This window comes from Rhinolophus sinicus, chromosome 2 (genome assembly GCF_057876585.1).
Source record: "Rhinolophus sinicus isolate RSI-liver-muscle chromosome 2, RSI-T2T, whole genome shotgun sequence".
Taxonomy (NCBI): Eukaryota; Metazoa; Chordata; class Mammalia; order Chiroptera; family Rhinolophidae; genus Rhinolophus; species Rhinolophus sinicus.
Window position 1 is genome coordinate 102,684,731 of NC_142502.1, and position 15,635 is coordinate 102,700,365.

Sequence of the window (15,635 nt, forward strand, 5' to 3'; positions counted from 1 at the left end):
GGCAAAATCAAGGAGGAAGGATGGGAGTGGATCTGGAAGCACGGTAAGGATGATCTCAGCATGGCCAGGGTGACCCACGCCCCAGGGTGTAGTGAGAGTCCGGAGGTCACTGGGCAGGGAGCCACTGATGCAAGGTGGCTGGGAGTCTGTTCCTTGGCTCAGCTGTGTGCCTCTTCCCAGCGAGGAGAGCAGGCAGAGTCAAGAAAAGCCCCATCTGCTTCTCTTTAAAGATACCTCTCTCTCTCTCTCTCTCTCAGACTCACACTCACACCCCCAAGCTGAAATCCAGGATCTCACTCTTTCTCACTAGCCTAGACATGACTAAACCTGAGTCCCAGGCCCAGACATGGAGAAGTCACTTGCCCTCTCTCTGAGTCTCACATTTCCGATTTATAAAGGAATTGGAAAGGGTGACCTCTGAGGTCCCTTCCAGCTTGAACCCTCGAGATAGGGTTTTATGTAATTATAGAATTCAGAGATTACCCCCAGCACTTGCTTTAGCAGAGAAGTCCCGCTCCCCCAACCCTCTCTTACGTTCCAGCTCCTCACCGTTGCGTGAGGTCCCACTACTGTGGAGTCATCTTTGGGGTTAAGGCATTTTGTCCTTTGTTTAAATCAAGACAGACCTGCTCCCAAACCCAGCACACTGCAGGAGGTCCAGGTCAGCCCACCTTGGCGTGGAAGCACGTATATAAAGTGATATCGTATCTATAGCCTCTGCTACCTACTTTCAGAGCTGCCTGTGTGTCATTTCCCTTGATGCTCACTGCAGTGGGCTGGGAGGTTTATCAGATGGTTTCCAAAGTGACAGTTGGCTGGGAGCAGGTGTGGTGGGGGTAGGGGGTGGGGGCCAGCAGAGCGGTTATATGCCTGTGGGATCATGGAGTGCTAGCTGGGGGTGGCTGCCTTTGGGGAGAGGCCCCAGAATGAAGAGACTGCAGTGGATGATGGGGACTTGGGGATCTCCCCCTCAGGGACATCTCCGGGAATCTGCTCCAGGCCTGGAGCTAGGTGATTCATGAGAACAATCTGGGACCTCCCCAGGCAGCTGGGGATGCCATGTGCTGGCACCAGGTGGCTACTGCATCTGTCTGTCAGTCAGCCTTTGGCTGCCACATCAGAATGGGGTACGTGGGCGATCGGGTTGACCGTGGGTCAAGTTACCCAGACAGGCTGTTATTCCTATGGTTTTGGTGATGGTGACCCCTTCGAGACCTTTGTGGCTGTACCACTGCTTGCTGTGGGGGTGGCCCACTCCCTGCCCCTCCCTGGGCACCAGTCTCCCTCCTCAAGGAGAAGGTGGAACACGTGATCCCGAGAGTCCATCCAGCTCTGACATTTGGAGTTGGCTGTCAGGAAGCTACACAGACCCACGTTGAGTATTTCTCCTCTCTGGGAAAGGGGTTCAAGGGACACAGGGGCCGTAGGGAGTGTGGGAGTGGAGAAGGGAGGCAAGAAGACCCCTGAAGACATCTGGGAGGGAGGTGGGACAAGGCTGAGATGGCTTGGAAGTGTAGAGCTTAACTTTAGGACAGTAGAGGAAGGAGTGGGTAGCTCTTGCAGGCAGGAGGGGCTCACAGGAAGCTCCTTCAGGAAGGAGGTCTGAGGGGGGAGGCCTTGCCCAGTCCACAAGGGTCTTTAAGGAGCAGATTTCCCAGTGGCCCCTGGGGCTCTGTCCCATTGGGCCCTCTGGGAGACTGTGTGGAGCACTCCTGGGGGTGGGGGTGGGAACAGGAGTGAGCAAGCTCGGTATTTATCCCCCAACTCCTGCCCATCATTGGCTGAGGGCTGCCCTCTGAGTGTAAACTTCCTGGTATTTGCAGCCTGGCCTGCCAGAGAAAGCCCTCAGGAGAGAAGCAGGAGGAAGCCATGGGTGTGTGCAGGAACTGGGAGGGCTGAGGAGACAGGGCAGGGGACCAGCAACCTTCTAGGCTGGCACTGTTGTCTGTATTGTACGGATGAGGAAACAGAGGCTCAGAGAGCTTGTGTCACTTCCTGGGTTGCTTCCTGCCAGCAGCAGGTCGCTGTAGAATGAGGGACACATACCCTTGCCTGATCTTCCTATGCCTTCATTTCCACATCTGTAAGATGGGCTGATGCCTACGACCTTGCAGGGCGGCATGAGGATTGGGAGCTAATATTTGCAGAACACTTAGCGCACTGCCTACCCATCACTGGGGTTCAATGAGCGGATGCTCTGACTACATGGAGGCAGCGCAGGAGGGCTCAGTATCTGTTCAAAGACCTCTCAGTCCTCAAACGTTGTGTCCATCATTTTGCTGTAGTGCCATCAAGTCTGATGATCAGGGCCATGTGTTAGCCATGTGTTACCTGTGGCCTTGACCAAAGAAGGACCCTGTTCAAATAAGTCTGCATCCCCTGGCAGGTGTAATTCATTAATCCATCAGCACAGGTGAGACAATCGAATAAACTGTAAATAGAGCCCTGAGAGAATGGGACACTGGATGGATAAGGTTTTTTTTTAAAATAAATTTTATTGGGAAATATTGGAGAACAGTGTGTTTCTCCAGAGCCCACCAGCTCCAAGTTGTTGTACTTCAATCTGGTTGTGGAGGGCACAGCTCACTGGCCCATGTGGGAGTCGAACCGGCAACCCTGTTGTTCAGAGCTCGCACTTTAACCAACTGAGCTGAGCTATCCGGCTGCCCCTGGATGGATAAGTTTTGATTGCTTGATTTTATTTTTTGGAGAGACTGAGACGTGGTAAGAGGAGAGTTTCTAGAATAGGCTAAAACAGATTGAGATTTGGCCCCAGAACAAGGGGCTGCGGGATCCAGGGAACTGGAGCTTGCGTGGCTATGGTGGGGGTGAGAGGTAGGGAGCCGTATTCCTTAGGAAGCAGAGGCGAGGAACCCCCGGTGCCCAGCCTGAGGGCTGTAAGGAGCGCCTAATAAGCTTCCTGCTCTTCATGTGTTGCCTGAGGCCAGGCCTGAGGCAGCTTCCGGGCCTCAGTAACAGCCTGAACCCCACCACCCCACATCCTCCTCTCCTGGGCTGTGCTAACTCCTGTCTCCCTCTCTTTCAGGAACCTTTTGGACAAAGACATGTTTTCCAAGTCTGACCCACGTAAGTTCTGCTCTGACAATAATAACAGTAACACCACCAACAAGGGCATTATGACAGATTGCCGCAGCCAGTCAGTACTTGAGCCCTTACTGAGCTCTAACTGTGTGCCCGGCACCTTTCCACGTGCATCAAGGCTGTTTAATATTTCACCTATACTGTCTGGAGAAAAAACTGGGGTGTCAGACCCTTCCCGGCCCCTGTACTTATGAAGCCTCAACACAACTGAGCTGGTTGGGAGGGGTCAGGCTGTCTGGGGCCAGAACTTCTCAGTTCCAGGGAAACTGGTATATTTAAGAGCCCCAGTCAGCTGTGTTCTGGGGGAACGAGCACTGATTTTGGAGTCCAGGGTTCTAGCCCAGAGCAATGCCACTCAGGTCACTGGCTTCCTCTGAGCCTCAGTTTGCCCATCAGTGAAATGAGGCTGATGATTGTAATAGGCCTGTAAAGCTGCCTTGAGCCCTAAAGGGATGATTTGAGTTTCAGATATTCTGCCACACCTCTGCCACCCAGTCCCCCATCACGCCCATTTGTCTACCTTCACACTTGCTCTGGCCTCGATGTGAATGGTCTCTGACTCCGTTCCCAAAGGGTACTCCTAGACATGCCCCCTTTTCCAAGGTGACCCATTCCCCCAGACCCAACACTGTTATCCATGCTGGAGTCTCGAGGCACCTGCCCTTCCAGGGCCCTCACCATCTGGGGTCCTACCTTCGTCTTGGCCTGGTGCGTTAACGCTTTTTTTCTCCTCTCCCCACAGTATGCGTCATGTATACTCAAGGGATGGAGAATAAGCAGTGGCGGGAGGTAGGTACAGCCCCTTTCCCATCTCGGAAATTCCAGCCTGTCCCTGATTAGTCTGCTTGTTCATCTGTCTTTGGAGATATCCCACCGATGTTTCTAACAGCAGCATCAAAGTCCCCAGAGGGATCGTAAGGTGTGCAGAGGGTGGATTCTTGTCCCTCTTGTTGGAGGAAGAAACTAATGGTAGATGTGGAAAGTTCCTGCCCTCAGGGAGCCCCACTCTGAGGGGGAGACACAGACCTGCCTCACGGAGCCCCAGTTTGAGGAGGAGACACAGACCTGCCTCAGGGAACCCCAGTCTGAGGGGAAGACACAGCCCTGCCCTCAGGGAGCCCCAGTCTGAGGGGAGACACAGGCCTGCCCTCAGGGAGTCTCAATTGTAGGGAAGACACAGACCTGCCCCAAAAAGCCCACTCTGAGGGGGAGACACAGGACAGCCCTGAAGGAAACCCAGTCTGAGCGGAGACACAGACCTGCCCTCAGGGAACCCGCGTCTGAGGGGAGACACAGCCCTTCCCTCAGGGAACCCCAGTCTGAGGGGAGACACAGACCTGCCTCAAGGAGCCCGAGTCTGATGGGAGACACAGCCCTGCCCTCAGGGAACCCGCGTCTGAGGGGAGACACAGCCCTTCCCTCAGGGAACCCCAGTCTGAGGGGAGACACAGACCTGCCTCAAGGAGCCCGCGTCTGAGGGGAGACACAGCCCTTCCCTCAGGGAACCCCAGTCTGAGGGGAGACACAGACCTGCCTCAAGGAGCCCGAGTCTGATGGGAGACACAGCCCTGCCCTCAGGGAACCCCAGTCTGAGGGGAGACACAGACCTGCCTCAGGGAGCCCCATTCTCAGGGAGAGACACAGACCTGCCTCAGGGAGCCCCAGTCTGAGGGGAGACACAGACCTGCCTCAGGAAAACCCAGTCTGAGGGGACACAGACCTGCCTCAGGGAGCCCCAGTCTGAGGGGAAACACAGCCCTTCCCTCAGGGAACCCGCGTCTGAGGGGAGACACAGCCCTTCCCTCAGGGAACCCCAGTCTGAGGGGAGACACAGACCTGCCTCAAGGAGCCCGAGTCTGATGGGAGACACAGCCCTGCCCTCAGGGAACCCCAGTCTGAGGGGAGACACAGACCTGCCTCAAGGAGCCCGAGTCTGATGGGAGACACAGCCCTTCCCTCAGGGAACCCGCGTCTGAGGGGAGACACAGCCCTTCCCTCAGGGAACCCCAGTCTGAGGGGAGACACAGACCTGCCTCAAGGAGCCCGAGTCTGATGGGAGACACAGCCCTGCCCTCAGGGAACCCCAGTCTGAGGGGAGACACAGACCTGCCTCAGGGAGCCCCATTCTCAGGGAGAGACACAGCCCTGCCCTCATGGAAACCCAGTCTGAGGGGACACAGACCTGCCTCAGGGAGCCCCAGTCTGAGGGGAGACAAGGCCTGCCCTCAGGGAGTCTCAATTGTAGGGAAGACACAGACCTGCCCCAAAAAGCCCACTCTGAGGGGGAGACACAGGACAGCCCTGAAGGAAACCCAAGTCTGAGGGGAGACACAGACCTACCCTCAGGGAATCTAAATCTGAGGGGAGACACAGACCTGCCTCAGGGAGCCCCAGTCTGAGGGCGAGACACAGCCCAGCCCTCAGGGAAACCCAGTCTGAGGGGACACAGACCTGCCTCAGGGAACCCACTCTGAGGGGGAGACACAGCCCTGCCCTCAGGGAACCCCACTCTGAGGGGAGACACAGACCTGCCTCAGGGAGCCCCAGTCTGAGGAGGAGACACAGCCCTGCCTCAGGGAGCCCCAGTCTGAGGGGGAGACAGAGCCCTGCCTCAGGGAGCCCCAATCTCACGGAGAGAAACAGCCCAGCCCTCATGGAAACCCAGTTTGAGGGAAGACACAGGCCTGCCCCAAGAAGCCCACTCTGAGGGGGGAGACACAGGACAGCCCTCAGGGAAACCCAGTCTAAGGGGGAGACACAGCCCTGCCCTCAGGGAGCCCCAATCTTAGGGAAGACACAGACTTGCCTCAGGGAGCCCCAGTCTGAGGGGAGACACAGACCTGCCTCAGGGAGCCCCAATCTTAGGGAAGACACAGCCCTGCCTCAGGGAACCCAGTCTGAGGGGAGACACAGAGCTGCTTCAGGGAGCCCCAGTCTGAGGAGGAGACACAGCCCAGCCCTCAGGGAACCCCAGTCTGAGGGCAAGACACAGGGGTTACAGAGGGAGTCCAAGCCCACCAAGATGTCCATGACCCTGAGACATGGGTACAGCGCTAGGACCATGTCTCAGCCACAGCAGCCTTCCCATGGTTTCTGCTAATGTGAACATTTTGTTAGGTGAACCTCTTGCCCAGAAATCTTTAGTGACTCCCTTCTGCTTTGAATCAAGTCCCAGTTCCTTAGTCTGGCTTGCAAGCTCTGCTGACAGCTTGGGGAGTCCCTGCCAGATGACGTGATGAGAATGAGAATAGCCAGTAAAGCTTTCCTAACTCAGGCTTTGTTACTGACCCTCGTCTTCCTCATTGGTGGACTGGCCAGAGCATCACCTGCCTTGCTCCCAACCCTCACACGGCATGGTAGGAGCAAGTGGCCAAAGGGGTGAATTCTATCCATAAAATGTATGGGAAATACTTCCACAGCGGCTGGGCTAAAGTTTACTTTTTCACCCTCTCCAAGACTCTATGCCAATTAAAGCGTAAACCAGATTGCTGGGGAAACATTAAGCCTACCTAAATGAACTAATTACTTTTTTGAGGCCTTTTGGCCAGGCTTCTTAGAAAGCAGGAATGTGCTAATTAATTTCTTAGTGATTCATTCAGGAAAGTCTGGAGAGGCCTCTTCAGAAGGGCCCTGCTCCTCTAGCCATTCGTGACATTCTGTAAGTAGACCTGTCTCTGTGTGGCTCAGGGTCCCGGATTGCCCGCGTAGCATCTTGTTACCACCGGCTCCACAGGGTGGAGCCGAGGAAAGGTGCAAGGCCTTGCTGTCTGTTTCACCTGTGCTTCACTCCTGGCTCTAGCCTGTTCTGGAAGCGGGACGTGGAGCAAGTTGCTTAACCTCCCTGTGCCTCAGTTCCCACCTATGTAATATGGCGATAACGCCTAACTTGGAGGCCTGTGGTGGGGGCGAAACAAATGGGTATGTCACAGGCCTGGTGCGTAGTCATTGCTCTGTAAATATCATTGCACAGCGTCATCCAAAGTGTTTGTGGCCTTGCCGGTCATTCCCGCATTTCAGTCAATATTTGCAACAGGAAGCATTTATGAGATGCTGGGCAACAAACCGGGTACGGGTGGGTGATGGGGAGACAGGGAGATGGTCAGAAGGACAGAGCTGCACCTGAACACCAGCTGGAACTAGGGAGTTTGCAGCCTGGGAGTGGAGATTCACAGGCATGAATAATCCTGACAGGAAACGGTGAGAGGTATCGGTGAGCATAAATGGGAGTTCAGAGGAGAGAAAGTTCCAGCCATGTTTGGCTAAAGCACTTTGATAGCTTCTTGGATTTTTAAAAATGGAATTTGACTGAACGTAAGCTATCTGGCTAAAGGGTGTCTGCTGTGAAGAAGAGAAGGACGTGGGTCAAAGAACTTCAGGGACCATTGGGCTCCACCTCCTTATTCTGTGGAGAGTGACAGGATGGGCCTCAGGTGGCAGAATCAGCGCCAGCTAGACCCGGGTGCACTGGGAGTGTCCCCTGGGAGGAGCTGGTTGTTTCCGTGAAGCCCAAGGGCCACAGCACACAGGCCCAGCAGCCAAGATGGTGGCTTAAGGGAAGGCAGGGACAGAGGCCAGAATGAGCAGGTCAGTCTAGGTCCTGGATAGCTGGGGGCTGAGATAAAGGGCTGTTTATAAAAGAGTGAGTGAATTAAGAAGTATATTGGTCGTTACAGAGTGGTCATGGGGATATTAAGTACAGCATAGGGAATATAGTCAATAATATGGTAATAACTATATATAGTGCCAGGTGGGTACTAGTCTCGTCAGGGGGATCACTTCTAAATTATATAAATGTCTAACCACTATGCTGTACACCTGAAAATAATTTAAAATAGTATTGAATGTCAAAATAAATAAAGTGTAAAAACAAAATACAAAAAAATAGAAATAAAAAGAATAAATTCTCTCTCTTAAAAAAAAAAATAAAGGAGTGAGCGAGGTTTAGGGAAACTAACGAGAGGTGATGAATCATGGGGCTGGCAACAAGGAAGCCACTACTACTCTAGGCCCAAGGAGGTAAGGGGGGAAGGTAGTTCTCCCAAGGGGCCTTTGGGACAGGAGCAGGAGCCCTCGGTGGAGGGACATGGTCAGCCCGGGCAACCTCCCCGTCTCCCCTTTCTCTGTTCTCCTGCCAGGGCCTCTGTTGGCTGGAACCACACTTGGAAGACGCAGTGGGGCGGGGCGTTGACGCAGTCCACATGGGTCAGCCTGCCAGGCACTGTGCAGGGTGGAGAAGGGCAGGAGTGGACCCAGAGAGGAAAACAGAGACATCAGAACAGACAGCGAGCAGAAGAGTGAGGCTGGCATTCAGGGTGTGAGGCTGGCAAGACACAGGAAGAGGCAACTAAAGGGAGCTGAGGACAGGTGGGGTCACGGGGTCAGAATTCAGAGCAAGCAAGAAGGTCCCTAGAGATCAAGGAGACTGACCCCATTTCCGAGAGGCAATTAGTACCACGCCCAGCCTTCAGGGGTGACAGTGGCAGAGCTCAGGCACATGGGTACTATTGGGGAGGGGCAGAATCCCCCCACACCTTTTTTGAGTTCTTGGACTAGTAATAAAATTGACACAAGAGAAAAACCAATTTGATCTGTGCACACAGGAGATCATAAATGACGACGCTCTCTGAAATGATGAACCAGCCTTTTTTTTTTTAATACTTTTAAAACAAAGAAGCGATAAATTTGTGAGGAAATGACAGGACAAAGACACTTAGGTTTGGGTGTTCACTACTGAGGAATCGAAACGAAGTTTGAGCTTGGGTAGTAAATTAGTAAAGGAGTAACAGCTGTGTTTATGTAAGCTTTTTTGGCCCTGGATTTTTTAACTCTAGTGATAAGGGTGTCTCTTTTAGCCCCCCTGTAGCAAGGAGGGCACGTTTCACAGGGGAGAATTACCTCCTACATTGAAGGAGACAAGAGAGGCTCAACGTGCCTTTCTTGCACCAGCTGCTTGTTAAGTAACTTTAGCTCCAAGGACTCAATATGCCGTTGTGGGAAATTTTGGGGTGGCCTGGCCTGGACCCTGACAGTACCCCCAGGACACAGACTTCAAGGTATTTCTGGAGAAGGGATGATGCACTCCAATGTGTCCACATCTGTCATGCGGGAGACACTGCTCGCTGCACCATTTGTTGTGCGGGGCGGCCTGCGGGGTCTCTGCTCCCGCTCCCCACATAAGAACGTAGGATATGGTGAGGCCAAAAAGGAAAACCCACGGAGCCATAGGTAGGGGAGTCATACTACTATATCCTCGCTGGTGGCACTATAGTCTCACTGGAGGCTGGATCCACACTGTCCGCAACCCACCATCCTAACTGCAATCCGTGCTTGCCAGCCACCATCTTCTTGCTAGCCCCATTTGCTGCTAGCGTAGACATGGCAGTTATATTAGTGGCCAATGGCTCACTGGTTACAGCTGACGGCCATCCAATCACAGTTGATGGCCATTTACTACCTGAGCCAGCACCTTTCTATGTGAGGCCGAGAGCCTGGAAACTGCTCTTTGGGGTTCTGTCCCCACAACATCCTACTTCTTTGCCCGATTTCTCTGTGTGACCCCTGGAGGGAAGTATCAGGAATGGAGAATTTAAAGAAAAATCCAAATCTATCTCTATGGAACTGCCTCTGGGGTGGAAGACTGCCTTTGCAAGTAAACAAAATCGATTACAACCGCCCCACCTGCTAGTTTATTGCAAAGTGCCACGAAGCGGAATCTTGGCCCAGAGATAATCATCCTATAACCAGAGGGAGTTAAGTGCAGGCACAGCAGTTTCTCCAGGCAGGGCCCAGACCCTGGATTTGCACAAGGCCGCAGAAGGAGGACACTGTTCTTGCAGCCTCGGGCTGCCAGGTTTCAGCTGATTTTAACCATTTGGGTCATTTTAATGCCTTCCGAGAAAGCTCCATCTTCCCAGCACCGAAATCTGTCACCACATTTTATAGAAATTGACTCGAGATGTAATTTTAGCCCAGGAAATCAAGCACTATTTGCATCAAGGCTTGCCAGGGCCTTCTGCGTGTCCTGGGAAAGGCAGGATTGCCAGGGGGTGGTCCTGGCTGAGGGACCCTTGGAAAGGAGAAGATGGGTATCCTGGAATCTTAGGGTGTTCCGCTGAGTGACCCATAGCACCGGCAGGGCATGTGGCCCCACCCGGCACGCCCACATGTCCCTGCCAGAGTGCTCAGTCTATTTCTGAGCAGCCTGGGCCTGTTGACTAGTTTAACACCAGCTGGGAATGATGGTTTGATTCTGACTGTTTGGAATGATATCCTCAGAGAACCTTAGTATGTGCCTTCACGTAATTTTGACTCAATGAGCATGTGTTGGGCACCTACTGTGTGACAGGGAGTATACTAGGGACACAAACAGGGACCTGTCCACAACCAGCGGAACTCACTTCCAATTCAGGGAGGTAACAGTAACAGCAAAAGCCATTCTAATAGCGTACGCTTACATACAGTAACAGGCTCTGTTCTAAGCATTTATATATATTAACTCACTTAATCCTCACAACCCTATGAAGGAGGTATTATTATTATTATTGACCCCATTTCATGGAGTTGGAAACTGAAGCACAGAGAGGTTAATGAGACAATGGTTTCTAGAACATGATGTAAAAACTGTAATAAGTATATATAAAGGGAAAATTCCACTTGTTCCTAATTCTGCCCTCCTTAGATGTACAAAGTAAGTTGATTTTCTCTTTCACACGTACTTTTCCTCAATATCTGAAGAGGGTTCAATATTTCCTCAATATTTGAAGAGGGCCCTATTAGTCTGCTGTTGGACAGACTTAGAATGTGACCATTTCTTTCAGTAGTTCCTCTGTACGTCACGGCCTCTTACCCCTTTACCAGCCCTGCTACACGCCCTGGAACATACATTCATTCATAAATGTTCTTCCTCCGTGTGCATCCTGTGCCCTCCACTTGTCCAGCCCAAAGCACCATGGGCCGGCTCCCTCCTCACAGGGGCTTGAACTACACAATCACACTCCTCCCTGGGTCTCTGCATTCCGTGTGTCTTTCTGAGGGACCTACCTCTGTCCACGTTATCTAGTATTCCACTGTCCTCTGTGACAGGAGTCTTTGACTTACTTCATATTGAGTTTAGGGGCTCCTGTGTCTTTCTCACACAAGCTGCTGTTCAGACAGGATTCCCTCAGCTTAGACTTGGCAGCTGAGTGTTTGAACCTAAATGTGAGATTTTACATTTGTCTCCGTTACGGGTCATTTGGTAGAGTCAGTCTGTTGTAGGATCTGTGAAGAGCATGTTGAATTACGATTGTGCATCCAGCCTCTTGATTCTGCCTCCTGGTCCCGGGTCAGCTGCAGTTATCCACACGAGTGAGAAGCGGCTGGATAGGACCGAGTGCTGTGGTCCTCCTCTAGAGAACTTTCCCAGGTTGACCTCCATTCTCTAGTTGACCTTTGGGGTATGCTGTTCAGTCACCTAGCATCTATATAACTTTGTTATAACGCATCCCGTATTTCTCATGGTCCCTAAGGACATCATGAATAATAATCAAATGCCTTGTCAGATGAGATGAGGCCCTGAACTTGATGTTCACAACCCTGGTTCCCATCCCAGTTCTGATATTTATTGACTATATGATCTGCGTGAGGTATTTCCTTTCTCCAAGTCTCAGCTTACTCATCTGTAAAATGGGGTTAGGAGACCTTCTTGGGAGGCCTAACGAAGACACTTGTGAAAATGCCTGGAAATTTCAATTGCAATATGATATTGTCCAGCTTGAGTACTTGGGTGCTCTGTCACCCAAGGTCCGGTCACTCTTGGAAACCATGTGAACTACGCCAAGCCTGCCCTCACAAGGAGTGCAGAGTGACAGCCAGCATTCCTGAGACTCAGGCTTCCTTTAAAACCTGAGTCCCCTCCTTAGCCTGGGTCTCCAGGACCTGGAGTCTAAGGAGTGAGGGCTTCCAGGAAGAGAGGGGCTTGAAGGGAAGTATCCTAATGCTGTGTGGAAGGGGCGCTTCCAGGAAATGCTGGACCTGGGGATACCATCACTGCTGTGCCATGCCGGACAGAGCACTGCAGCATGGCACACAGGCACATCGTGGGAACCCCCCCCCCCCATTCCCTGCCTTTCTAGTGCCTTTGTCCCCTCCTGGGGCATCTCCTCATGAAAACCCTGCCTGTCTGGGTGGTGGCCTGTTTGGCTCCTATCTCCTTCCACATCCCACCATCCTCCCTGCTCTGGCTCTGAAGATCACCCCACATTTACCCCTGGCAACCAGTGTCCCTCCTCTTCCTTTTAGCTCCTCCTGAACAGGAAAGGGCTTTCCCCTGGTTCCAATGACTCTCAAAACCATAGCTTGGGGTTTCACCTGTTCTCCAAGCCTCTGAGACAAACATCAACTTCATAGCCTGGTGGTAGAGCCTCTCCAACTGTCAAGGTGGCCATAGGAAAGGAACCACCACTGATTCGGCCCCTGCTCTGTGCTCTGCTGGCTGAACTCTGATGCTGCAGCAACCTGTGGGGAGATGTCATTGGCCCATGTCACACATAGAAACTGATCCTGGGGAAGTTGAAGCAGCTTGTCAGAGGCCACACAGCTCATTGGTGCAGGACTGGGATTCACATCTGTTATGAAGCCCCCTAACCCTGGCTGGCTGTCCACAGCTGTCAGGCTTTTTGGGGCAGACCCCAGCGGCCTCCCACAGTTAGAGGTGGGTGCAGGCACAGCTCTGCTTCCACACAACCTTGACACTGGGGCCTACACAACTGTGAAAGCAGGACTCGGGCTGATTTCTGCCACATGCACCAGCACGTTGGGTCGAACTGTATGGATTTGCAATTAGGAAATGTTGGCAATTTCTTATGGTCTAATGGTTAGATTAGACGCTAACCTAATAGGAGCAAGTGGCCCCCAGCCACACGCCTGTTCTTATAAGCTCTTCCTCTTGCTTGAAAGTCTCAAGGGTGGCAGGCCGAGGGACAACGCTCTAGCATTGGTGAGGGTCAGGTCACAGCAGTCTCCCGTTTGTGGGAGAGCCCGGGGACATCAGAAGCCCGGACCTACTTCCAAGGCCTGAGGTCGCTGGTCTTGGCAGATTCTCACGCCCTGCTTGTGCAAGTGCTTACGTGCCTGTTGGACACTTCTAACCATCCCCGTGTCTCTCCACACCTTCCTGGTGGCTGTGAAAAACCATTGCTAATATCCTTCTGTTAATAGGGGTTCTCCAGGGCCCAGGAGATAATGTATATGAGGTGAGGCCTCCTAGTCAGTATCTTTCAAATGTGACTCCCACGCCTAGGATGGATGAAACTCATTTAAAAAAATAATTAAAAATAATATATTGTAGACAATAGAACAAGACCCGAGCTTTCCCCACCCTACCTCATGGCCTGGACCGACCTTCTTCCTTAGCTCTGCCCCTCCTCCCCCTGCACCCACACAGTCTGATGTACTTCCCACCCTCATTCTGTTCCTCCACAGGAAATCCTCCAGCCATGCCCATGCCTGTATCTGACTCTGACCCACCTTCAGCTCTCTCTGAGCCCTCCAGACACCCCCTCCTAACAGCCAAGAGTGCTCCCGATGACTCTGATTGTTTAGGAATCAGAGAATCAAAGAGTCAACCAAAGTGGCGCCCTTTGCTGAGTGCCTGCTGTGTGCCCGGTGTCTCATACTCATCATCTCTAATCCTCATAACAACTCTGCGGGCAGGTACAGGTCATCCCCAGACCCAGAGAGGTGAAGAAACTGGTCCAGGTGACACAGCTAGGAAACCAGGGTTCTCTCTCTATTGAACCACAGAGAAGGGGTGGTGTCTTGGGGTGTTCTCGGGAGTCAGACAGACCTGGGTTTGTGTCAGGACCCCGGTACCTAGAGCTGTGTGGCCTTGTACTAGACACTTATCCTCTCTGAGCCTCATTTTCCTCACATGTAAAGCGGGTGACTAGTAATACCTGCTGGATTGTCTAAGGATTAGAGAGAACATAGGATACGTTGGAGGAACCAGGTAAGCACTGGGTAAAAGGCGGCTCTCATGGATAGTATCGTTGATGGTCTCTGGGTGCAGGCAATGTACCAGGCAGTTTACACTGGTAACCCATTCTATAGATAGGCGCATGAAGGCCAAGAGAAGGGAAGTAACTTGAGTAAGACACTCTGGTATCCTCCAGGGTGCAAAGCTATAGCAGGAGGTTTCCTATCCTCGGAGAACTTCCGGGGAGCTGGAGAGACCAGACACAGACGTAGAAGGATTTAAAAGCCTTGTGTTCTTCATCTTGATGAGAATGTTGGAACAGATCCTCCCAGAGGCCCCAGGTTCCAGACCACAACTAGGCCAAGAGCCACCCAACGAGTTTCGACATGAATTCTCAGCACTTCACAGTGGGGAGAGACCCGGGAGGGCTAGGGAGGCTTCCTGGGGGAGGTGGCACCAGACCTGGAACTTAAAGGATGGTGGGAGGGAGAAAGGGCATTCCAGAAATGGGGCCTGACATGAGCAAAGCCTGGAAGTGGGAATGCCCTGTATATCTGTGAGATGGCGGTGACTCAACCTGACTTGGGTCCAGAGTGTTAGAGATTGGGGAAAGGTTAGGTGGGGGAAGGGAGAGTGGACCCCACTGGGAACCCTGGGTGTAAAATTTGCGTGTAGATTTATGCATGGTTTCCAAAGAGTCAGCAGTCAGTGAACAAGCATTTATTGACCACTTACTATATGCCGTACACTGATCCAGGCACATAGTGGAGAACAAGACAGGCAGAGTCCCTGCTCTGGAGAGGCTTAGTATAATCGGTTTAAAAAAAAATGCATAATTTCAGGTACTGATTGATAAGTGCTGTGGAAAAGTGTAATGAGATCGAGAGTGACCAGGGAGAAGGGGGCTGCTTTAGTTAAGGGGGTTGAGGGAGGCCTTTCTGAGAAGTTGGTGACACTGGAGTTGAGTCCAGAGTGGTGCCATGTATAAGTCTGGGAAGGGATGTTCTAGGTGGACGGAACAGCAAGTGCAAAGGCCCTGAGGTGGGAACAAGCTCACTATACTCAAAGGACAAAAAAAAGGCCAAGTATGGTTTAAGTGGTGTGAACAATGAATACAGTGGGTGATGTGGTCACAGAGGCTGGCCTGGGCAGATCCTGTGGGGCTTCATAGGCTGTGTAGGAGTTCAGACATTGCTCTAAGTGTGACAGGAAGCGATTTGAGGGTTTTGAGCAAGGGAGCTATGCAGCCTAGTTTATGTTGAAGAAAGATACCTCTGGCAGAGTAGGTCACAGGGGAAAGGGCAGAAGCAGGAAGACAGTGGTCTTGTAGAGGTCCTGGGATGAGACCATGCTGGGCAAAGGCAGTTGGGATCCAGTTTGTCTGATGGCCGAGAGCTTAAATCTGAAATGAAATGACCCTCCCTCCACCAGGCAGTGAGCCCACTTTGAGATCCCTGATGACCAACACAGAACCTCACCCCCGCCATGCGACATAGACCTTTATCAAAAGATTTAAAGTAATGAATGGACCTTTATTATTGCTAAAGCCCAAAGCAGGATACCAGCCTCTCTAGGAGGT

The 15,635-nt window shown here is 52.3% G+C and overlaps 1 protein-coding gene across 1 annotated transcript in view; it reads left to right on the plus strand.

Moving 5' to 3' along the window:
• Positions 1-15,635, plus strand: part of CPNE5 (copine 5) — a 90,170-nt gene that overhangs the window by 12,688 nt on the left and 61,847 nt on the right. The window contains exons 2-3 of the mRNA XM_088796334.1: positions 3,047-3,087; positions 3,845-3,891. Of these exons, the coding sequence (XP_088652460.1) occupies positions 3,047-3,087; positions 3,845-3,891 (88 nt within the window). The remainder of the gene's footprint in view (positions 1-3,046; positions 3,088-3,844; positions 3,892-15,635) is intronic.